The sequence below is a fragment of the Glycine soja genome, chromosome 12 (genome assembly GCF_004193775.1).
Source record: "Glycine soja cultivar W05 chromosome 12, ASM419377v2, whole genome shotgun sequence".
NCBI classification, from domain to species: Eukaryota; Viridiplantae; Streptophyta; class Magnoliopsida; order Fabales; family Fabaceae; genus Glycine; species Glycine soja.
This window is the reverse complement of record NC_041013.1, coordinates 35,248,672-35,267,206: the sequence shown is the minus strand read 5'-3', so window position 1 is coordinate 35,267,206 and position 18,535 is coordinate 35,248,672. Positions and strand designations below refer to the sequence as shown.

Sequence of the window (18,535 nt, the reverse complement as noted above, 5' to 3'; positions counted from 1 at the left end):
TTTACTTTTTAATCCTTTTAGTTTTAAATATTTATTTTGTTTATTATGTTTAAGCCTTATGAGATTCATCTTAATATAGTTTGTTAATTTTGTGATCTAAAACAATTGTTTTGCATGAACATCAAGTTTCCTTAATCAAGTGATCCATGCGTATACACAGGTTTTAAATTCGCATAAACATCAACCTTTGAAGTCCCTTAATCAAGTGACTCATACGTATGCACGTGTTTCAAATTCACATAAATATCAACCTTTGAAGTTTGGTTAATCAAATAACTCAAACAATTTGACAATTGATCAACTCTACTATTTACAACTATTTAATATGAATGTTAGTTCTTTTATCTTTTTATAATCTCTTTCTTTTTATTCTTTCATCCAAAATCATTTAGACAAAAGATCCGTGCATGCGCATGGGTTACCGACTAGTATATATATATTGGTAGATAGATAGATATAAGGTTTAAAAGACAAATGTCATTTGCTCTTACTAAAATGTTTTTTTTTCTTTTTTTCTTCCCTTTTTGCATTTGCATGAGGAAGAATCTCCACGTGCTTAATAAAAAAAATTGAAACATATACATATACATACCACCAAAAAAGAGGTATCCACCCCTTTAGCTTCTAGTTCCTCCAGCATAGTCTTACCCGGGCCATCATTTGAAACCTAGTGATTTCAAATTGCATAGTCATAAGAAAATTAGCCCCAACCATGAGGTTACGTACTTATGTACATTATGATAGAACTTGTGCCAAACAAACAAGAAACATTGGAAATTATTCTTGGCTTTAAGCCCAACCGGGCAGCACATGTCATAGTATTTCCATTATTTCCACCACCTTGGAACTGTCAAACCAAAAATCACAAACAAACATTAAACACTCTAATTAGCACATAACTTCACCGTTGTTAGGAAATGATTATTCTAGAAAAATATTTTTTTTTTTAATTTTTGAGAAGAAAAATTGTCCACTAGGAATTTGCCCGAGATAGAAGAGAAAATTAGGAAAAAAATTATATAGAAATAGTGTTACTCACGTAAGAATGATAATGCTTATCCATAATATTATAATAATATAAAGTTAACAGCAACACTATGATCAAATTAAAATTAGACCCACTATGATTAAAGTTGTACACAAGATTATATTATTTAATTTTAAATAAACAAAGACAAATTACTTACTCTATTTTAGTGATAAAAGAAAAAAAGTGGTGGCACTGGAGCGAAAGTGAGTAGCTAGAGTTGGTTATATGGTTTAGTTAATTAAGGTTAAAGTGGACGTCAAAAAGTTCATGGACCCAAAACCCAAAACCACGTCATAGATTTTAATTAATGATGATTCATGTGTCATGTGTGTTTCTAATATGCTAAAAACATATCAAATACACGAGGACATGAGGTGCTAAAAAAGTAACAATAATATCAATAATAGTAATAACAATAATAATAGTAGAATAAAGAAGAAGAAAGAAATGAAAGAAGGAAAAATCGTGAATTCAATGGTTCAGATCTTGGAATCAGGTTTAGGAAAAGTTGGCACTACTGCTAGAAAATCCACTCCAACCCCACCAAACCCCACCTGTCAAATGCACATAACAATAAGTAAGTAAGTAACTATGATGAATTATGAAAATGGTAGTAAGTAACTATGCTCACAATGATGGGATTTTCGGGGAGAGGAAGAACAGAATCTGAAGACATCATTTGGGTTCCAAAGTTTAGTTTTTGTTTTTCTGCCTGCAGGGAAAAGTTAGCAACATATCATATAATAATATCATAGTATAGTACTTATAATAACGTGAAATGACTATATATATAGTAGTGTTTATTTACACCCTGCTACATAAGTAGCACAGAAGTAGCAACTAGCACTGCTACATATTTATTTACACCCTATTACAACCATAGACAATTAGGCAAACACCAACTGATAACACTTACCATTATCCTTTTGTTCATTTTAACGAGACACGTTTACTAGTGCAAACATTTCAACATACTTTCATCCCTTCTCAACAGTCACAAACACATAACAAGGATTCACTGCATAGCTAGTTCCTATCCTCACTGGGTAATTCATAACCACACATAAATTCAATACGAAAATCAAACCGATTTTTTCAACCCCTTCCCCCAAATTCACATTTGAAAACAAAACAAGTTATATATCAACTTACATAGCGGTTGAATTTCTCCACAGAGCTTTCAGCTTCTTACACAGTACTCATCGTCACAAACCCAAACCCACGACTCTGGTTAGTTTCCCTGTTATAAATAACCTAAAATAACAAAAAAGAAAGAACCACACCACACACTCATTTCAAGTTTTCAACCCTAACACAATAAAATTAATTAAAATTGAAACAAGAGAAGGTAAAGAGCCTCTCTCTCTTTGTTTCTGACCTCAACAATTTCAATGGTTTCGGCTTGTTCAAAAAGCATGGCCAATTTTTGGCTATCAACTTCGTAAGGCAAGTTCCCAACGAAGAGCTTGGCCACTTCTGGCGGTTCGTCGAAGTTGTCTTCGCCGACGTCTTCACCGTTGGGCTCCCAACTTTCCAGGCCCGCTTCAGTTTCACCGAGGCTTTATTCTTCTTCTTGTTGGGCCCAATCAGAAGTTTGGGCCACGAAAGTTACAAGGGGAGAATGGTGAGTTTGTGCGGCGAGGGAGAGAGAGACTGAGGAGTTGAGGCATGAAAATTGGAGTGTGAAGGGTTTGGAGGGGGGGGGGGGGGGGGGTTGTAAAGAGAGTGGGTTTGGTTTTGGTGTGGAAGAGTGGAGGCAAGCTCGGCCATGGTGAGGGAAGTGGTAGACATTTACGAATAAGAGTAAGTGGGTGAAGGGTTTAAAAGTGGATAAAACAAGTGAGATAACGATGGTCTTTTAATAAAACTCGTTTTAACTTTTATGATCAACACAGGCAAATTTCCCCATCTGGGGTACTTTTAAAAAGTATTTCCCCAGATGGGGTTCTTTTGCTTTTATTTCTGGGACACTTTTGTACGTGAATAGTGTGCCATGCAGGACCCAAACCGCCATTGCCAATGGCGAGTTTGGTGTCACTGAGCAAGTCGCTAATGGCACTGGCGATACGTGCCTAAACCGCCATTACAGCTGGTGATTTGTACAATCCATAGGGAACCGCCAGTCAAACTGGCGAGTTCCATGGTCTGACGGCAGCTACGCCTTTTCCAGTTACTAGGTTGCAGGAGGTGACAGGTTGCAGGAGCTTTAAAGGGGAGTTGCAACTGCCATTGGCGAGTTGCCTGGAAGTTGCAACTCCCATTGACGATTTAGGGCACAAAATAGCCATCACCAGTGGCGATTTTATGCTTATATATACGTTTCAGCTGTATGTTTTCTGAATGCATAAGGAGTAGCAGAAATAGCTTAGACGAAGAAAGGCTTTGAGTTTTCTGAATGCACAAAGGAGTTTTGAGTTTTTTGAGTGTTTAGGGTATAGTTTTTGAGTTTTCTGAGTGCTTAAATTTCTGTCAGTGCAGGCTTTGAGTTTTGAGTTTTAGAAGGTATAGTTTTTAGTAATTCTTTAATTAAATTAGTTTTATATTTTTATTTCGTAATGTCCTGTAAAATAATTTGTATTATTATGTTTTTAAAGTAATTTTTTGTAGCAGTTTCAATGTATAGTTTTTATGAAATTTTTAATTAAATTAGTTTTATATTTTATATGATTGTTTGTGTGTAAAAAATAGAAAAAATTTGTCATCATATTTTTAATTGGTTTGAAATTTGGTTCTTGAGGGTTAAATTTGTGAATGAGGTTCCTAAATTTTTTAGACTAGTTTGAATTTATAGTTGTTAATAATTTTTTAATTAAATTAGTTTTATATTTTATATCCTTTTTTATGTGTATCAAATAAAAGAAATATGTCATGATATTTATTTAAAGAAAATTTTTGAGTCATGAAAATATTTTGTAAATATGAAATTTTTAGTATATTTTTAATTAGATTAGGTTGGTGTTGATAGTTTGTTAAAAATAGCATGTTCTTATATATATTAAAAAAAATTGTAATTGATAATACGTTACTTTTTTGGAAGTCAAAATAATACGTTCCTTTTTTGAAATTAATAATTTGTGTTATAATTTTATGTAAGTAATTATTTATAGCAGTTTGAATGTATAGTTTTTATTAATTTTATAATTAAATTAGATTTATAGTTTATTTTGTAGTTTCCCGTAAAATAATTTATATGATAATTTTTTTAAGTAATCTTTAATTAGAAGTAGATTTTTGCTTTAAAGTAATTTTTTTAAGTAATTTTTTTATTTATTAGTTTGCAGTAAAATAATTTGTATCATAATTTTCTTGTAGTTATTTTTAATTAAAACTAGATTTCAGCTTTAAGAAATTTTTTGTAAGTAATTTTTTTTTATTTCTTAGTTTCCAGTAAAATAATTTGTATTTGTATTATAATTTTTTAAAGTAATTTTTAATTAAAACTAGATTTCAGCTTTCAAGTTATTTTTTGTAAGTAATTTTTTTTATTTGTTAGTTTCCAGTAAAATAATTTGTATGATAATTTTTTTTAAGTAATTTTTAATTAAAAGTGAATTTAAGCTTTCAAGTAATTTTTTTATTTCTTAGTTTCCAGTAAAATAATTTGTATGATAATTTGTTTGAAGTAAATTTTTAAATAAAAGTAGATTTCAGCTTTAAAGTAAATTTTTTGAAGATTTTTTTTTTATTTCTTAGTTTGCAGTAAAATAATTTGTATCATAATTTTTTTAAGTAATTTTTAATTAAAACTACATTTGAGCTTTCAAGTAATTTTTTTTATTTGTTAGTTTGCAGTAAAATAATTTGTATTATAAGTTTTTTAAGTAATTTTTAATTAAAACTAGATTTCAAGAAGTAAATTTTTTTTAAGTAATTTTTTTTATTTGTTAGTTTGCAGTAAAATAATTTGTATTATAAATTTTTTAAGTAATTTTTAATTAAAACTAGATAGGCCCACACCATGTAATCCGAGTTAAAACTCAATAGGCCCTCTTGTCGAGCATAAACGTCGACCCTAAACTCAACTCGATTATTCCACTGACTGATAAATGGGGCCAACAGCTAGAACCAATTTTCATCCATTTTGCCTTTCAGTGTTAGCCCGTGGACATTCCATGGTTGCGAAGGAGACTCCGGAATAGGTTGTTGCATTCCAAATTGTTGCAACACTCTATCCGGTTGGTGCCACTCTACAACATGAAAACAAATGAGTGGCACCACTGCGCACCACGCCATACTGCCAACCAAACAAATGGGAGGTAACATCGACATAACAGTTGCTGTGTAAGGCTCCCACAGAAACTGCATACAATAACACAATTGTTAATTTATCTTAAACCATGCCATTTTATTTATTATTTAACAAATACATGATGATCTTGTTACCTTATGTCGTTTCATGATATCCAATTTGCGACGGAAAACTATTAGATCATCATTGCCAATATGTTGGTTTCCACGTCGCAGCCACCTACAAAAAAAATATGAAATAATTAGTGCCGACGCATTACATTATTGATTATTTTCAAATGAAATTTTTTTTAAAAAAACTAACCTGTGTCCGAGTGGTTTGTTTTCCATTATAGGAGGAGTTCTCTTTGGAGCCAAAGTCGTGCAGCGTTCCCATGCCCACATTTGGATTAGGATGCACATACCTCCGATTGATTTTATTTTGTAATCGGTGGCGCTGCACATCTCTCTGTATAAATAAGCAAGCACGGCAGGTCCCCATGCATACGTGCTGCACTGTTCAAAGTCCCGTAAAAATTGGAGGTACCTTAGGGAAACTTTACTGCTGCTTTTGTCAACAAATAGAACTCCTCCTATGAATCTGAGGATCCATGCACGGGTAAACCTTTGTAATTGTTCTACGTTCCCGTCATGGATATTTATTTCTGAAAAATGGTGAGCCAGCCAACTTAATTTGACCACACTGCCTTGAAGTTCACCTTCCTGTGGTCTGACTCCCAATAATTCTTCACACAATTCAGCCCAATCAAGATTAGTCTGACCAATTAATGGTGCCCCCTCAGTATGAAGACCTAACAAGACTGACACATCTTGAAGAGTAATCGTAGCCTCTCCGCATCTCAAGTGAAACGTGTGTGTCTCGGGCCTCCATCTTTCAATCAAGGTTGTAATTAATGAAGAATTAATTTTCAGGTACCCCATTTTCATTATCCAATAGAATCCTGATTGGCGAAGCAGAGGAATAATTTCCTCTGATATTTCTTCTTGTCCTTGATAGATGGGTACAGCTCGCCTGATATGTAGTTTTCTGTCTGCTTCCCCATTCCAAACATGTTCGGAAACATGTTTAGGTTGCAGCCATAAGACGTCTCCTTCTATTGGACTAGACTTAATGTGTATACTAGATGAAGATGATGACGAAGATGCCATTGATGTTGTAAAGTTAAATATAATACAAAAAATTGACAACAAAAATTTTACATTAAAAAAATTAACAAATTTAATAGCTACACAAATTTAAATAAATGTTCTAAAATACTATACAAATAACAAAATTACAAATTTAATAGCTACACAAATTAAAATACATGACCAAATTAAAATACATAGATTTGTTACACATACAAAAATTTAACACAAAAAAACATAAAATACTACCTAAAATAGTCTACAAATAAAAATATTAAAAATTACATACCTACACAAATTTAAATAAATTACCAAATTTAAATACATAACAAAATTAAAAACTTAAACACATACATAAATTGAACACAAATAAAGTTAAAATACTACCTAAAATAGTCTACAAATAACAAAATTACAAATGAAATAACTACAAAAATTTAAATAAATGACCAAATTAAAATACATAACAAAATTAAAAATTTAAACACGTACATAAATTGTACACAAATAAACTTAAAATACTACCTAAAATAATCTACAAATAACAAAATTAAAAATTAAATAGCTACAAAAATTTAAATAAATTACCATATTAAAATACATAATAAAATTATAAATTATTACACGTACATAAATTTTACACAAAAAAAACTTTATTTACTAACTAAAATACTCTATACATAACAAATTTAAATATTAAAATACGTACATAAATAAATTTAATTAAATGACCATATTTTTTTTACAATTATTAAAATTTAAATTAGATAACAAATATTATACATAAAAAAATGGTATTAAATCAAAAAAATTTCATGGAATAAAAAATTTAAAGAACGTATATATAAAATTAATAAAGTATCATATATTTCAATAAAAACTATAATTCAATAAACTAAATAATATTCACATTCTAACTAAAATTAACGTACAAATAATTTTATCACAAATAATAACATACAAATTTTAAAAATCTTAACAAAATTATATTAATAAATCACTAACGTACAAATAATAATATACCAACTAAATCATATTTAAACATACTACTTAAAATTTAAAAGTTTTACCATACATCAACAAACTTAGCATATCTAAAACAATTAATAAAACTAACATAACCTAACAATTAATAATACTAACCTAACCTAACTTACCATATCTATAATTAATTTACAAAATTATAAATAAATTATATTATCAAATTAACTAAAACTAACCTAACTAATATTATCAAAATTATATTTATAAATCAACTAAAACTAACCTAACTAATATTCTTAAAATTATATTTATAAATCAACTAAAACTAACCAAACTAATATTATCAAAATTATATTTATAAATCAACTAAAACTAACCTAACTAATATTCTTAAAATTATATTTATAAATGAACTAAAACTAACCTAACATAAACCTAACCTAAACAATATTAATATGTGAACTGAAATTATTTTAACACATGTATATATAACAGAAAAATATAGGGCAAACAACATTAAAAAAAATTAACTTACCGGAAGCGCGTATTAAGAATAGCAATCCAAAGCACGTATGGAGAATACACAGTGTAGTGTTAGGACAGCGGAAGTAAGATTCAAAACTTCACCTACAATAGGTAAAAAATTTCTCAATTAAAACTGAAATATAAATTAAACTTAACTTAATATATATAACACAAAAAATTTTAAAATTTTCAGTTAACATAATACTTACAAAAACACCTAATACCAACAGAAGAAGAAACAATGCAATGGAAGCTCAATATCTCGTGTGAAGAAGATAAGCAGAAGAAGATAACCAATGAGGAAGATAAGCAGAAGAAGAAGAAGAAAGCATGCATACGAAGCATGCATATCTCGCGTTTTATATAAAATTTTTTGAATCCCTGCACCTGCAAATCGCCTGCACCAATGGCGATTTCCTCTCTGCAAATCGCCTGCACCAATGGCGATTTCCTCTCTGCTGCACTGCCATGGCAGGAACTAGGCCTGCTGCCCTCAGCTATTGGAACTCGCCAGTTTGACTGGCGGTTCCCTATGGCTTGTGCATATCGCCAGCTCTAATGGCGGTTTAGGCACGTATCGCCAGTGCCATAAGCGACTTGCTCAGTGACACCAAACTCGCCATTGGCAGTGGCGGTTTGGGTCCTGCATGGCACGCTGTTCACGTACAAAAGTGCCCCCTGCCGGAAATAAAAGCAAAAGAACCCCATCTGGGGAAATACTTTTTAAAAGTACCCCAGATGGGGAAATTTGCCGATCAACACACATTTTAAGGCGGTTTTCAATAACCGTCTTAGAATGTGTGTCGTACAAGACTTTTTTCAGTAAGATAATTATAAAAATGTCACCGGTTCGTTTTCTAAGGCGGTTCTAAAAGAACTTTCATAAAATGACTGTCGTAAAAACACACATTTCTAGTAGTGGAGGAAACATTATTTACACAAGATATTTACTATATCAATTAAGGTTCCAACAAAAATACTTTTTTCAAAAATATAAATTCATTAGATTATTATTTACTATTTATATAATTATTGAATCACATATTCATAGTGAGTAGGCGAGCAGCAGCATGACTGTGTGAGAATAAAGTGGCACTGAATTTGCCTACGATTCAAATTTAAAGTTATTATACAATCAATTTTTGTCTTGACTTTTTAAATTATAAAATCAATAGTAATTTCCTCTTATTATAAAGAAATATTATTTGAATATTATGTTTTATTAATGCTAATTATTATATGATCATTTTTTTTATTTTTATCGAACATTGTTAAACTCCAATTGTTACATTTCGTTTTCCTTATAATCTAAGAGTTCTTGTTAGTTGTTTCTTAAAGTGTCATTAGACACACAAAATTATTATAATTTTCAAATTTTGATAGTGCACATCAACACGAGATGTTGCAATCACAAGTCAAGATATCAGGATGAAACAAGGGTTGATAAACATCACACTGCATAAAAGAAAGTATTTCCAATTTTCCATTAGAGGGGAACTGTTTTCTTGATTGATTGTTTGTTAATTACATTAGAAGGGAAATTGTTGAAAATTCAGTATAGATTCAATCATAGATATTTTTGTGACATGCAGGAAAGACATCTTGGAATATCAATTATAATTTGTATACAAATTGATGATATATATTTACTAGATGGATTTTAGGGTTAATTAAGTTTTTAGCCCTCAAATTATGGGGGTTTTGAATTTTTGGTCCCTAAACTATTTTTTTTTTTAAATTTGGTCCATAAAGAATTTTCCATTATTATGAATAGTCCCTACCGTTAATAATCTTTGTTAAGTGTTGAGTTGTTTACTTAAGTGGCCACAAATATCACCATAGATTGTAGACAAGGAGAATGAATTGTTGCTCTGCGTCGCAGATCTCCTTATCATGAATGTTTGGAGTGTTGGGGTTCAACAATGACTATACTTTTTCTCTTTTGCATTTTAATAACATAATATTCTAATTATTTACCTAAATATAATAAAACTTACGTGGCATGTATGTGGCATACATGTGGAATTTAATTTGCATTGTTTCATGACACTTCATCACTTAACAAAGGACATTAACGACAATGACTATTTTTAATAATGACAAATTCTTTAGGGACCAAATATTTTAAAAAATAGTTTAGGGGCCAAAAATTCAAAACCCCATAGTTTGAGGACTAAAAACTTAATTAACCCTAGATTTTATTTTTTTATGATTGGCCCCCATGTTGTTCGAGTCTGGGTTAGCCCTTGATTGGGGCAATGTTACTCCTTCATCCGTAGTCCTTAATGTTGTCATTGATGAAGGAGATCTCAGTGTCACCATAGATGAGGGAAATCTTGGTGTTGTCAACGACGAAGGAGATGTGCTTGTTTTGGGTGCGGGTTTGGATCTTTGTGTCACCATCGATGAAGGAGATCTTAGTGTTCTCACCAACCAAGATCCGATTGTCGTGCGTACTGTAACACCCTGAAATTTCGAACAAAAATTATGTTTAATGTAATTTTTGTATTATTTGATTGATTTGGATGAGTTGAGGTATTGTGTGGATTAGCTATGTGTGATTGCTTGATGTGGATGTTAGGTTATGTAGAGTTTGATTGAACTATGTTGAGATTGTGAGATTTCAATGTCTACCCAAACATGCTCTGGTAAATCCATGAATCTAGACTCATTAACCGTTGGATTGTCTTCAAAATTGAATTGTAGGTTTCAGGACTCATGTCTGCACATTTTGACCGTTGGGATTTTTCGGATAACATTTTGGGATAGCTCGCTTAGCGAGATAGACGCACTAAGCACAATTCCCAACCCGAGGAAGTAATTCGCTCAGCATGAAAGGCCACGCTAAATGCCAAAAGTGGATTTTTGCTTAACGAGATGAGCTTAATAAGCAAAATCTGCAAATTATAAATACATCCAACAATGCAACATTTTGAATTTTTTGCTTTCTCTCTCTAAGATTTCTGCCCAGAAACCCTAACCCCTCCTCTTCCACCACTCACGACCACTGGTGGCCATCAAAAGTCTTCGTTGCTTGTCCTTGAACCACCACACGGAGAGGAACACTTTAATCAAAGCGGAATCCTCAGAATCCACCTCAAGGATTTAGTATAGAACAACCTCTCAATCCTTTCTTTCGTAGTTTCTTTGAGGTAATCTTGACTTCTATACCTTTCTCCTAGTTAGTTTGAACTTCTCTTAGTGTCTCTTGTATTTTGGGTACCGTAATAGGATGTTTTTATACTTTAAAAAAACTTTGAAAATAAGACATTGTAAAAATTATCTTGTTATAAAACTGATGTTGTTTCCGTGACCTTCGTTGAACTCAAGTCACATTGGCATGATCGGAATTTCAAAATGATGTCTCTTTGTAGTAGAACTCGAAACACCCCTTGGCCTCTTTTATTTTGAGAGGAGTATTTGACCCCAAATGTTATTATTAACCTTGTTTTTGAAACCTATACTAAATTGCCTTTGATTTGGTATATAGAAGTCTATGTTTTGGCTAACGAATGTGAACAAGAGAGACCTCTGAGTGACGCAGAGAGGAGCTGACGAAGAGCTCACGATAGGTGAGGGGCGTTTATTATAATTTATGGCTTTGATACTGTAATTGGGGTCAGGGAACCCAATTATGGGAATGTATGTCTATCCCCATGCATGCTGGTTTTCAAGAAAAATAATGTTTTCGACTAATGGGATGCAATACATCTGCTATTGATAAATGACATTATCATTTTTTTAGACTGATGTTATCTGAAGACCTGGGGAGTGTGAATCTTAGGCATAAAATTCATATGTATGTATGTGTGGAATGTGATTACTGATGATGTTGTTATTGATGATAATAATTGATATGAGACGATGTTGGTGTTTATGATAATATTGATATGAGATGATGTTGTTATTGATGATAATATTGATATGAGATGATGTTGTTATTGTTGATAATGTCATTGAGATGAGATGATGTTGATGTTGATAATGTCATTGAGATGAGATGATGTTGATGTTAAGAATGACATTGAGATGGGATGATGTTGATGTTGATAATGACATTGTTGTTGATAATGACATTGAGATGAGATGTTGTTGATGTTGATAATGTCATTGCTATGATGTATGCTGTGTATGTACATGAGGGGTGCAATGACGAATTTGGATATCCTTGGTGGGGGAAATAGAATGACTAAATAGTTTTAAGCATCTATGGAGTGAATGGGTGGTTAGAATATTTAATTATCCACGGTCAGTGCACATTGATGGTACCCATATTTCATACTTCATAATGCATGAAAATAGTATAAACTTTGTTAGTAAGTACTTGTAGTTTTTCACGAGAGAAAATACTTGTACTTAAGGGGCATGTCACTCAGTTTGGAACTCCCTTGTGACTCTGGCTGATCACCATGGGGGGGGGGGGGGGGGGAGTTGCCTATTGTTAGTCGGTGAAAATGACTAACTTTTATGTATAAAACTTGCATAAATTGTATCAAAATCTCCCAATTTATGGTTATTTTGTAATGTTATAAGTATTTTTTTTGTTAAGTATAGGTAATAAATACTTAGTATTTTCATTTTGTGTGTTTAATAATCATTTTCTCTCAATTTCAGGTTAATTAGGCAAGCTTTGGAAAATGTTATTTTCACCTTCTCGCTAAGCCAATTTGCTGGCTTAGCGAGCATCTGCTAAGCGCAACACTCCTGGGCTAAGCGCGAGGAAGAATCCAAAAGAAGATGAGTTGTATAGGTTTGCTAAGCGCACCGCTTCATCTCTCTAAGCGCACTGCTTCAGTTCATCCGCTAAGCGAGAAAGGCGCACTAAGCCAAAAATTACTAACGTGCGCTAAGCGGTCCATACGTGCGATAAGCGCACGAGCACGAACAAGGCCACCTATTTAAGCCTGAAATCAGATTTTGTGAAGGGAGTTTGGACTAGGATTCAGAGCTTTGCATGTCTAGGGTTTCTAGAGAGAGAAAGGTCCAAGTTCCAGAGAGTTTTGAGAGATTTTGCTGTGTGAAGATCTACAGAGACCAGAGCTTGAAGCAGGAGCTGGTTTGAGAGCTTGAGATGAGTTTGTGAGTGATTGTGAGATCCTAAAGGTGAAGGAGACATCCTCACCACTTGTATTTTTGCAATCTTTCATCTTGTTCTTCTCTTTGATGTTAAGAAGGCTTCCTGGTATGGAAAGCTAAATCCTTTATTGGATCTTCCCTGTAGGTACCTGATGTAAATATATTTATATCTATTTAATGATGTTTTATGTGTTCGCTGTGCTATCTGCTTTTCATTCCAGTATGTCTTTACCTTGATCACGTAGATGCATGCTTTGTTAGGGTCATTCAACAGTGGAAACTGGTCTGACTCTAAAGTCCTTGATAGTGCAGGGCTGAGCGGTCGTGCTTTCACGAGGAATCGGGGTGCGATAAGTTAGTTGAGTATGCGTGTCTTAATGCGGTCATGGTTGAGTTTAGTCTTACAAGAGGAATCTGCGGACGATGCTTGATCGGGATTAGGCTAAACTATCATGAGGAATCGAGGTTTAGTATCTCAGGAGACACCATAAGAACACATGAGCATTGTTAGATAGAGAACATCTTTTTAGCATCAGGCACCTATTAGGAAGACCAACATGTTCTCTACTTGTTTTTACACATCATTTCTCTCGCGTGATTTTCTTTCTTTTTGCACAGATAGTTTATACACTTGTTCATATTCACACTTACTTTTACACACTAGACACCTATTTGCTGAAATAGCTTACCAAATAACACAAGTTCCCCGACTGTTCGATACTTGGTTTTTACCATTTTATACTACTTGTGCGATCCGGTGTACTTGCCGAAAGCCAAACACCGGTGCATGACAGGATTACCTCGACACTTGCTGCCTAGTTTTCCTGAGTATGAGTATCGCATGGACACGCTCAGGCTATTTCTTGACGAATGACACCACATTGCATTTGAGAGTTGAGGTCAGGTGCATGCATCATACTGAGCATGATTGATTGGAATTGTGGAAAGTTGATGACTAGTTGTTGTGTGTATTGTTGGACTAATGGATGTTTGTGTATGATTATGGTATTTGTTAATGTTTTCTTACTAATCATGGTCATTCATTTTTTGTGTCAATTTCTTTTATAATAAACTCAACCTTTTAATTTTTGTACCATGTGGTTGATACCTGTGATGATCGTGAACCTTCGTTTGTGGGAGCAGATGGACCACTGTAGATTACGTGGAGTGAGATTCATTTGTTGGAGCCGCTAAGCCGACGTGATGACATTGAGATTATTTTGGGGAGAGAGAGTTATGCTTTGTTAATCAACTTCTCCGTAGCTGGTTTTATAATTCTTTTGATTTGAGGATGTAATTAACAGATTTAATTATATGTACGAACTCACTTAGTTTCTGTCATGTGAACTATGTGTATTGGGTTAATATATCTATGCATATTCATTTAAGTATTTGTGCATTTTTTGATGAAAGTGTATTGGGTTAATATATCTATCACGAAAGAAAAAAAAATTACTCTCACTTTTCATAAGCAAATTAACGAAGTTTTCATTTAAAAATTTAAATTAACGCAGTCTAGAGTAGTGATATCACAACAATGAGGCAGGTAGTTATAGGTATGGGTATGGATCTGGGTGTTCTGGTTTTGTTAGTCATCTCACAACTATAACACATTGTGAAAGTCCATCTCCCCCGACAATGATAATGGTTGCCAGAGTCTAGATGTGATGAGTACTGACGATGCTCAATTCCAGGACTATAAGAAGGATTATTTTTGCTGATTTTTTTTTTTAGTTTTTTCATTTATACAATTGGGATTTTTTTGTTTTGGAATATGTTGTTTAAAAAAATGAGTTGGGCGAAGGAGGTGCCAAAGAATTAATCTTTGTAGCTACAGGTTGGCAGGGGCAAGAATGATTATTGTTGATTACAAATTTTGGTTCTCCATTCCAAGTGCCTTTTTGATTCTTTGGTTTCTACTGGTTCTACTTTTTAGTCATGGTAGTGCCAAACAAGGTCAATGAAAGGGAAATAAAAAAAGAGAGGAGAAGAAAAAAAAGGAAGAGAGAGAAAGGGACATGCCATTCAATGTTCAAAGACTATAATGTTCAAAGGGCAATATGGATAATATACAAAATAATTTTAATTACTAAAAAATAATTCAAATGTTTACAAGTAATCTATCTATACCATTCAATGTTTTATTAATAAATCTAATGGTTAAAAACTACTTGTCCAACACAAACCACCTATCCCACATGACCACCTTGGTCTGGGCCATAATATGCATTAAAAATGCTTCAATAGATATAAATGCATCTATTGAAGCATACAAACAAGTATAATTGTGAAAAGGTAACATACTATTGTATCATATTTCCATCCAAATGAATGTGAGTACTTTATTTTAAATGTCAAAGATTAAACATATTTTAACTTTAAGATTAACAAAGAAATATTTTCTATATACTCTGAAACATTTAAGCCTTATTGCCTACAACTCATGATCTTTAGTTGTTGAAGAATTTATCAATGGTCAAGAGATTTAATGAAAAACTAAAGTTTGAAAGGAATATAATTATGATGATCACTAGAAGATAATTTTGACAAATGATAGATGAATTATATGCTAAGTAAAAGGAACAACCAAAGTAACAATATGATGCACCATAGATTGTCCAAATAACACAAAAAATGTTAAAAATAAAAACCAAAAAGGGTTCGAGATTTAAATCTCATCATATACAAGAACTTATTATTGGAAACATAGTAGAAAGATTAAGAACTAGATCATCATTGAAAAACCATTACGGTATGGCTCTCTCATTAAATATATACTCAAAGAGCATGAAATGGATTATCAAAAGGGAAAAAGATATAGATTCTTTTGTATAACACATTACCAAATTTTTGCAAAATAGTGACGATTAGTTCGTGTCGGCCTCAACGTCAACATAACACCAATTAAACTTTAAGTAGCACTAGTAATAGTTTTTATTAATATTTTATTTTTATTTTATCCATTTCAGCTTGCAACAACCATGACACTACTTATCAATTTCAACTAGTGACAATTAAGCTAAAGCAACCTAATTATTTTTTTTAAAAATAATTTGAGCACTAACCTAGTCAATGCTACTTATGAAAATTTCAGCGTCAAACTATCTTGATTCCCCTTGATCCCGAAAGTTCAAAATGATTAGAAACATAGCTAGGGGGATGAGATGCATGACTAGGGAATGAGAAGGGCTCAAACCTTTGTACCCAAAGGATAATGTAAATAAAAAATAAAATAGGGGTTGAGATGTATGTTTGGGGAAGCTATTAGAAGCAACAATTGAGAGAGTTACACCATGACAATGCAAAAGGGCTATCTCCCTTGCAGTGGTGGCACACTAAGGTGTTGTTTTCTTATGTCACAAAGGTGGTGTTCCCTTTGCATTGAGTTACATTTGTGATCAATTGTGATCTTTTCACCATTTTTCAGAGCAAGCAAGCACCATTCTAGATTGTTGTGTCAGTTGTTTCTGAAAATGGTATTGTTCTTGGGTGGGAAAGAAACACCAATGATACAAATGGATAGAGTTGTTATGGCCTTGGAATTATTAATGGAACCTATAGTCTTCATGATGAATGTGGTTTAACTCTTAAACCATCTTCATCCTAAAACATAAACCTTTTATGTTATACAAAATTAATACAAATATATGATATTCAAAATATGAAAGAATAAGAATAAAATGAATATTGGAAAAAAATAAAATATCACATACTCATATTTATGAACAAAAATTAACATAACATCACATTCATATGGACAAATGTAAAGTAGTAAAGTATCATGTAGAAGCAATCTTCATGATGATGAATCAAGTTGATTCAAGTAGTTTTGATGATGACAAAGATGATGACAAAAAGCCCAAGAGAATGATTTCAAGATTGAGTCAACAAGTTCAAGATCAAGATTAATTTCAAGTTTCATGAAAAGAAATCAAGAAGATTCAAGATTCAAGAGAAGTTTGATTTCAAGATTCAAGAGAAGATGAATTCAAGATTCAAGAGAAGAAATCAAGAAGACTTCACAAGGGAAGTATTGAAAAGATTTTTCAAAAAACAAACATAGCACAATTTTGTTTTTCAAAAGAGTTTTTCTCAAAATTTTCTAAGTTACCAGAGTTTTTACTCTCTAGTAATCGATTACCAGTTTCCTGTAATCGATTACCAGTGACAAAGTTTGATTTCTAAAGCTTTTCACTGAATTTGCAACATTCCAATTGTTTTTAAAATGGTGTAATCGATTACAATATATTGGTAATCGATTACCAGTGTATTTGAACGTTGAAATTCAAATTCAATTTTGAAGAGTCACATCTTTTCATAAAATGCTTTGTGTAATCGATTACATGGTTTTGGTAATCGATTACCAGTGACAAGTTTTGAATAAAAATCAAGAGATGTAACTCTTCCAATGGTTTTCAGGTTTTTCTCAAGGTTATAACTCTTCCAATGGTTTTCTTGACCAGACATGAAGAGTCTATAAAAGCAAGACCTTGACTTGCATTTCAATAACACTTACAACTTTTTTCATATATTCTTTTACAACCTTTGAATATCTTTGAACATCTTCTTGAACTTCTTATTCTTCCTTTGCCAAAAGCTTTCTAAGTTTTCTGGTTTCCAAACTGTGTTCTTTCACAGAAAACAAAAGTGTGCTATTCATCTTTTTCATTATCTTCTCCTTTTTCCAAAAAGAATTCGCCAAGGACTAACCGCCTGAATTCTTTTTGTGTCTCTCTTCTCCCTTTTTCAAAAGAACAAAGGACTAACCGCCTGAATTCTTTTGTGTCTCCCTTCTTCCTTGTCAAAGAATTCAAAACGACACAGTCAGAGAATTCTTTTGATTCTTCCCTTTCCCATAAACAAAAGATTTCAAAGGACTAACCGCTTGAGATATCTTTTGTTTCCCCTTAACAAAGTTTCAAAGGACTAACCGCCTGAGAACTTTGTCTTAACACATTGGAGGGTACATCCTTTGTGGTACAAGTAGAGGGTACATCTACTTGGGTTGTTGTGAGTGAGAACAAGAGAGGGTACATCTCTTGTGGATTAGTTCAAGTGGAGGGTACATCCACTTGGTTGTTCAAAAAGAACAAGGGAGGGTACATCCCTTGTGGATCTTTGCTTGTAAAGGATTTTACAAGGTTGAAAAGAAATCTCAAGGACTGCAGGTCGCTTGGGGACTGGATGTAGGCACGGGTTGTTGCCGAACCATTATAAAACTCTTGTGTTTGTCTTCTTCTTCCCTACACTCTTTAATTTCCGCTGTGCATTTTAATTATTACTTTTAGTTAAGTTTCTATTTATGTTCTTTACTTTCTGAACATTATAGTAAAAGCCTAATTGAATCTAGTAACATTAAGAAGGATAATTTTTTAATTAGTCAAGGTACATTAATAATTAATTCAACCCCCCCTTCTTAATTATTTTGAGGCCACTTGATCCAACATATCACATATTCATATTAACAATTAACAAATGCTAGAAAAGGTAGAATATCACATATTCATGCTATCAATAAATGAATGCTAAAATTGGTAGAATACT

At 32.5% G+C, this 18,535-nt stretch overlaps 1 protein-coding gene, 1 long non-coding RNA gene and 1 pseudogene across 2 annotated transcripts; all 3 read right to left on the bottom strand.

Moving 5' to 3' along the window:
* Window positions 1-457: 457 nt before the first annotated feature.
* On the bottom strand, window positions 458-2,174 carry LOC114379415. The gene is made up of 2 exons (XR_003659481.1): window positions 1,662-2,174; window positions 458-1,584 (listed from the first exon to the last, which is right to left on the bottom strand). It is a non-coding gene; the product is annotated as an uncharacterized LOC114379415 (long non-coding RNA).
* Window positions 2,174-3,291, bottom strand: LOC114378949 (annotated as a pseudogene).
* Window positions 3,292-5,089: 1,798 nt separating this feature from the next.
* On the bottom strand, window positions 5,090-5,693 carry LOC114378948 (serine/threonine-protein phosphatase 7 long form homolog). The gene is made up of 3 exons (XM_028337527.1): window positions 5,583-5,693; window positions 5,414-5,498; window positions 5,090-5,329 (listed from the first exon to the last, which is right to left on the bottom strand). Exons 1-3 carry the CDS (start codon window positions 5,678-5,680, stop codon window positions 5,090-5,092), a joined length of 423 nt encoding a protein of 140 aa, XP_028193328.1. The 5' UTR covers window positions 5,681-5,693.
* Window positions 5,694-18,535: the final 12,842 nt, after the last annotated feature.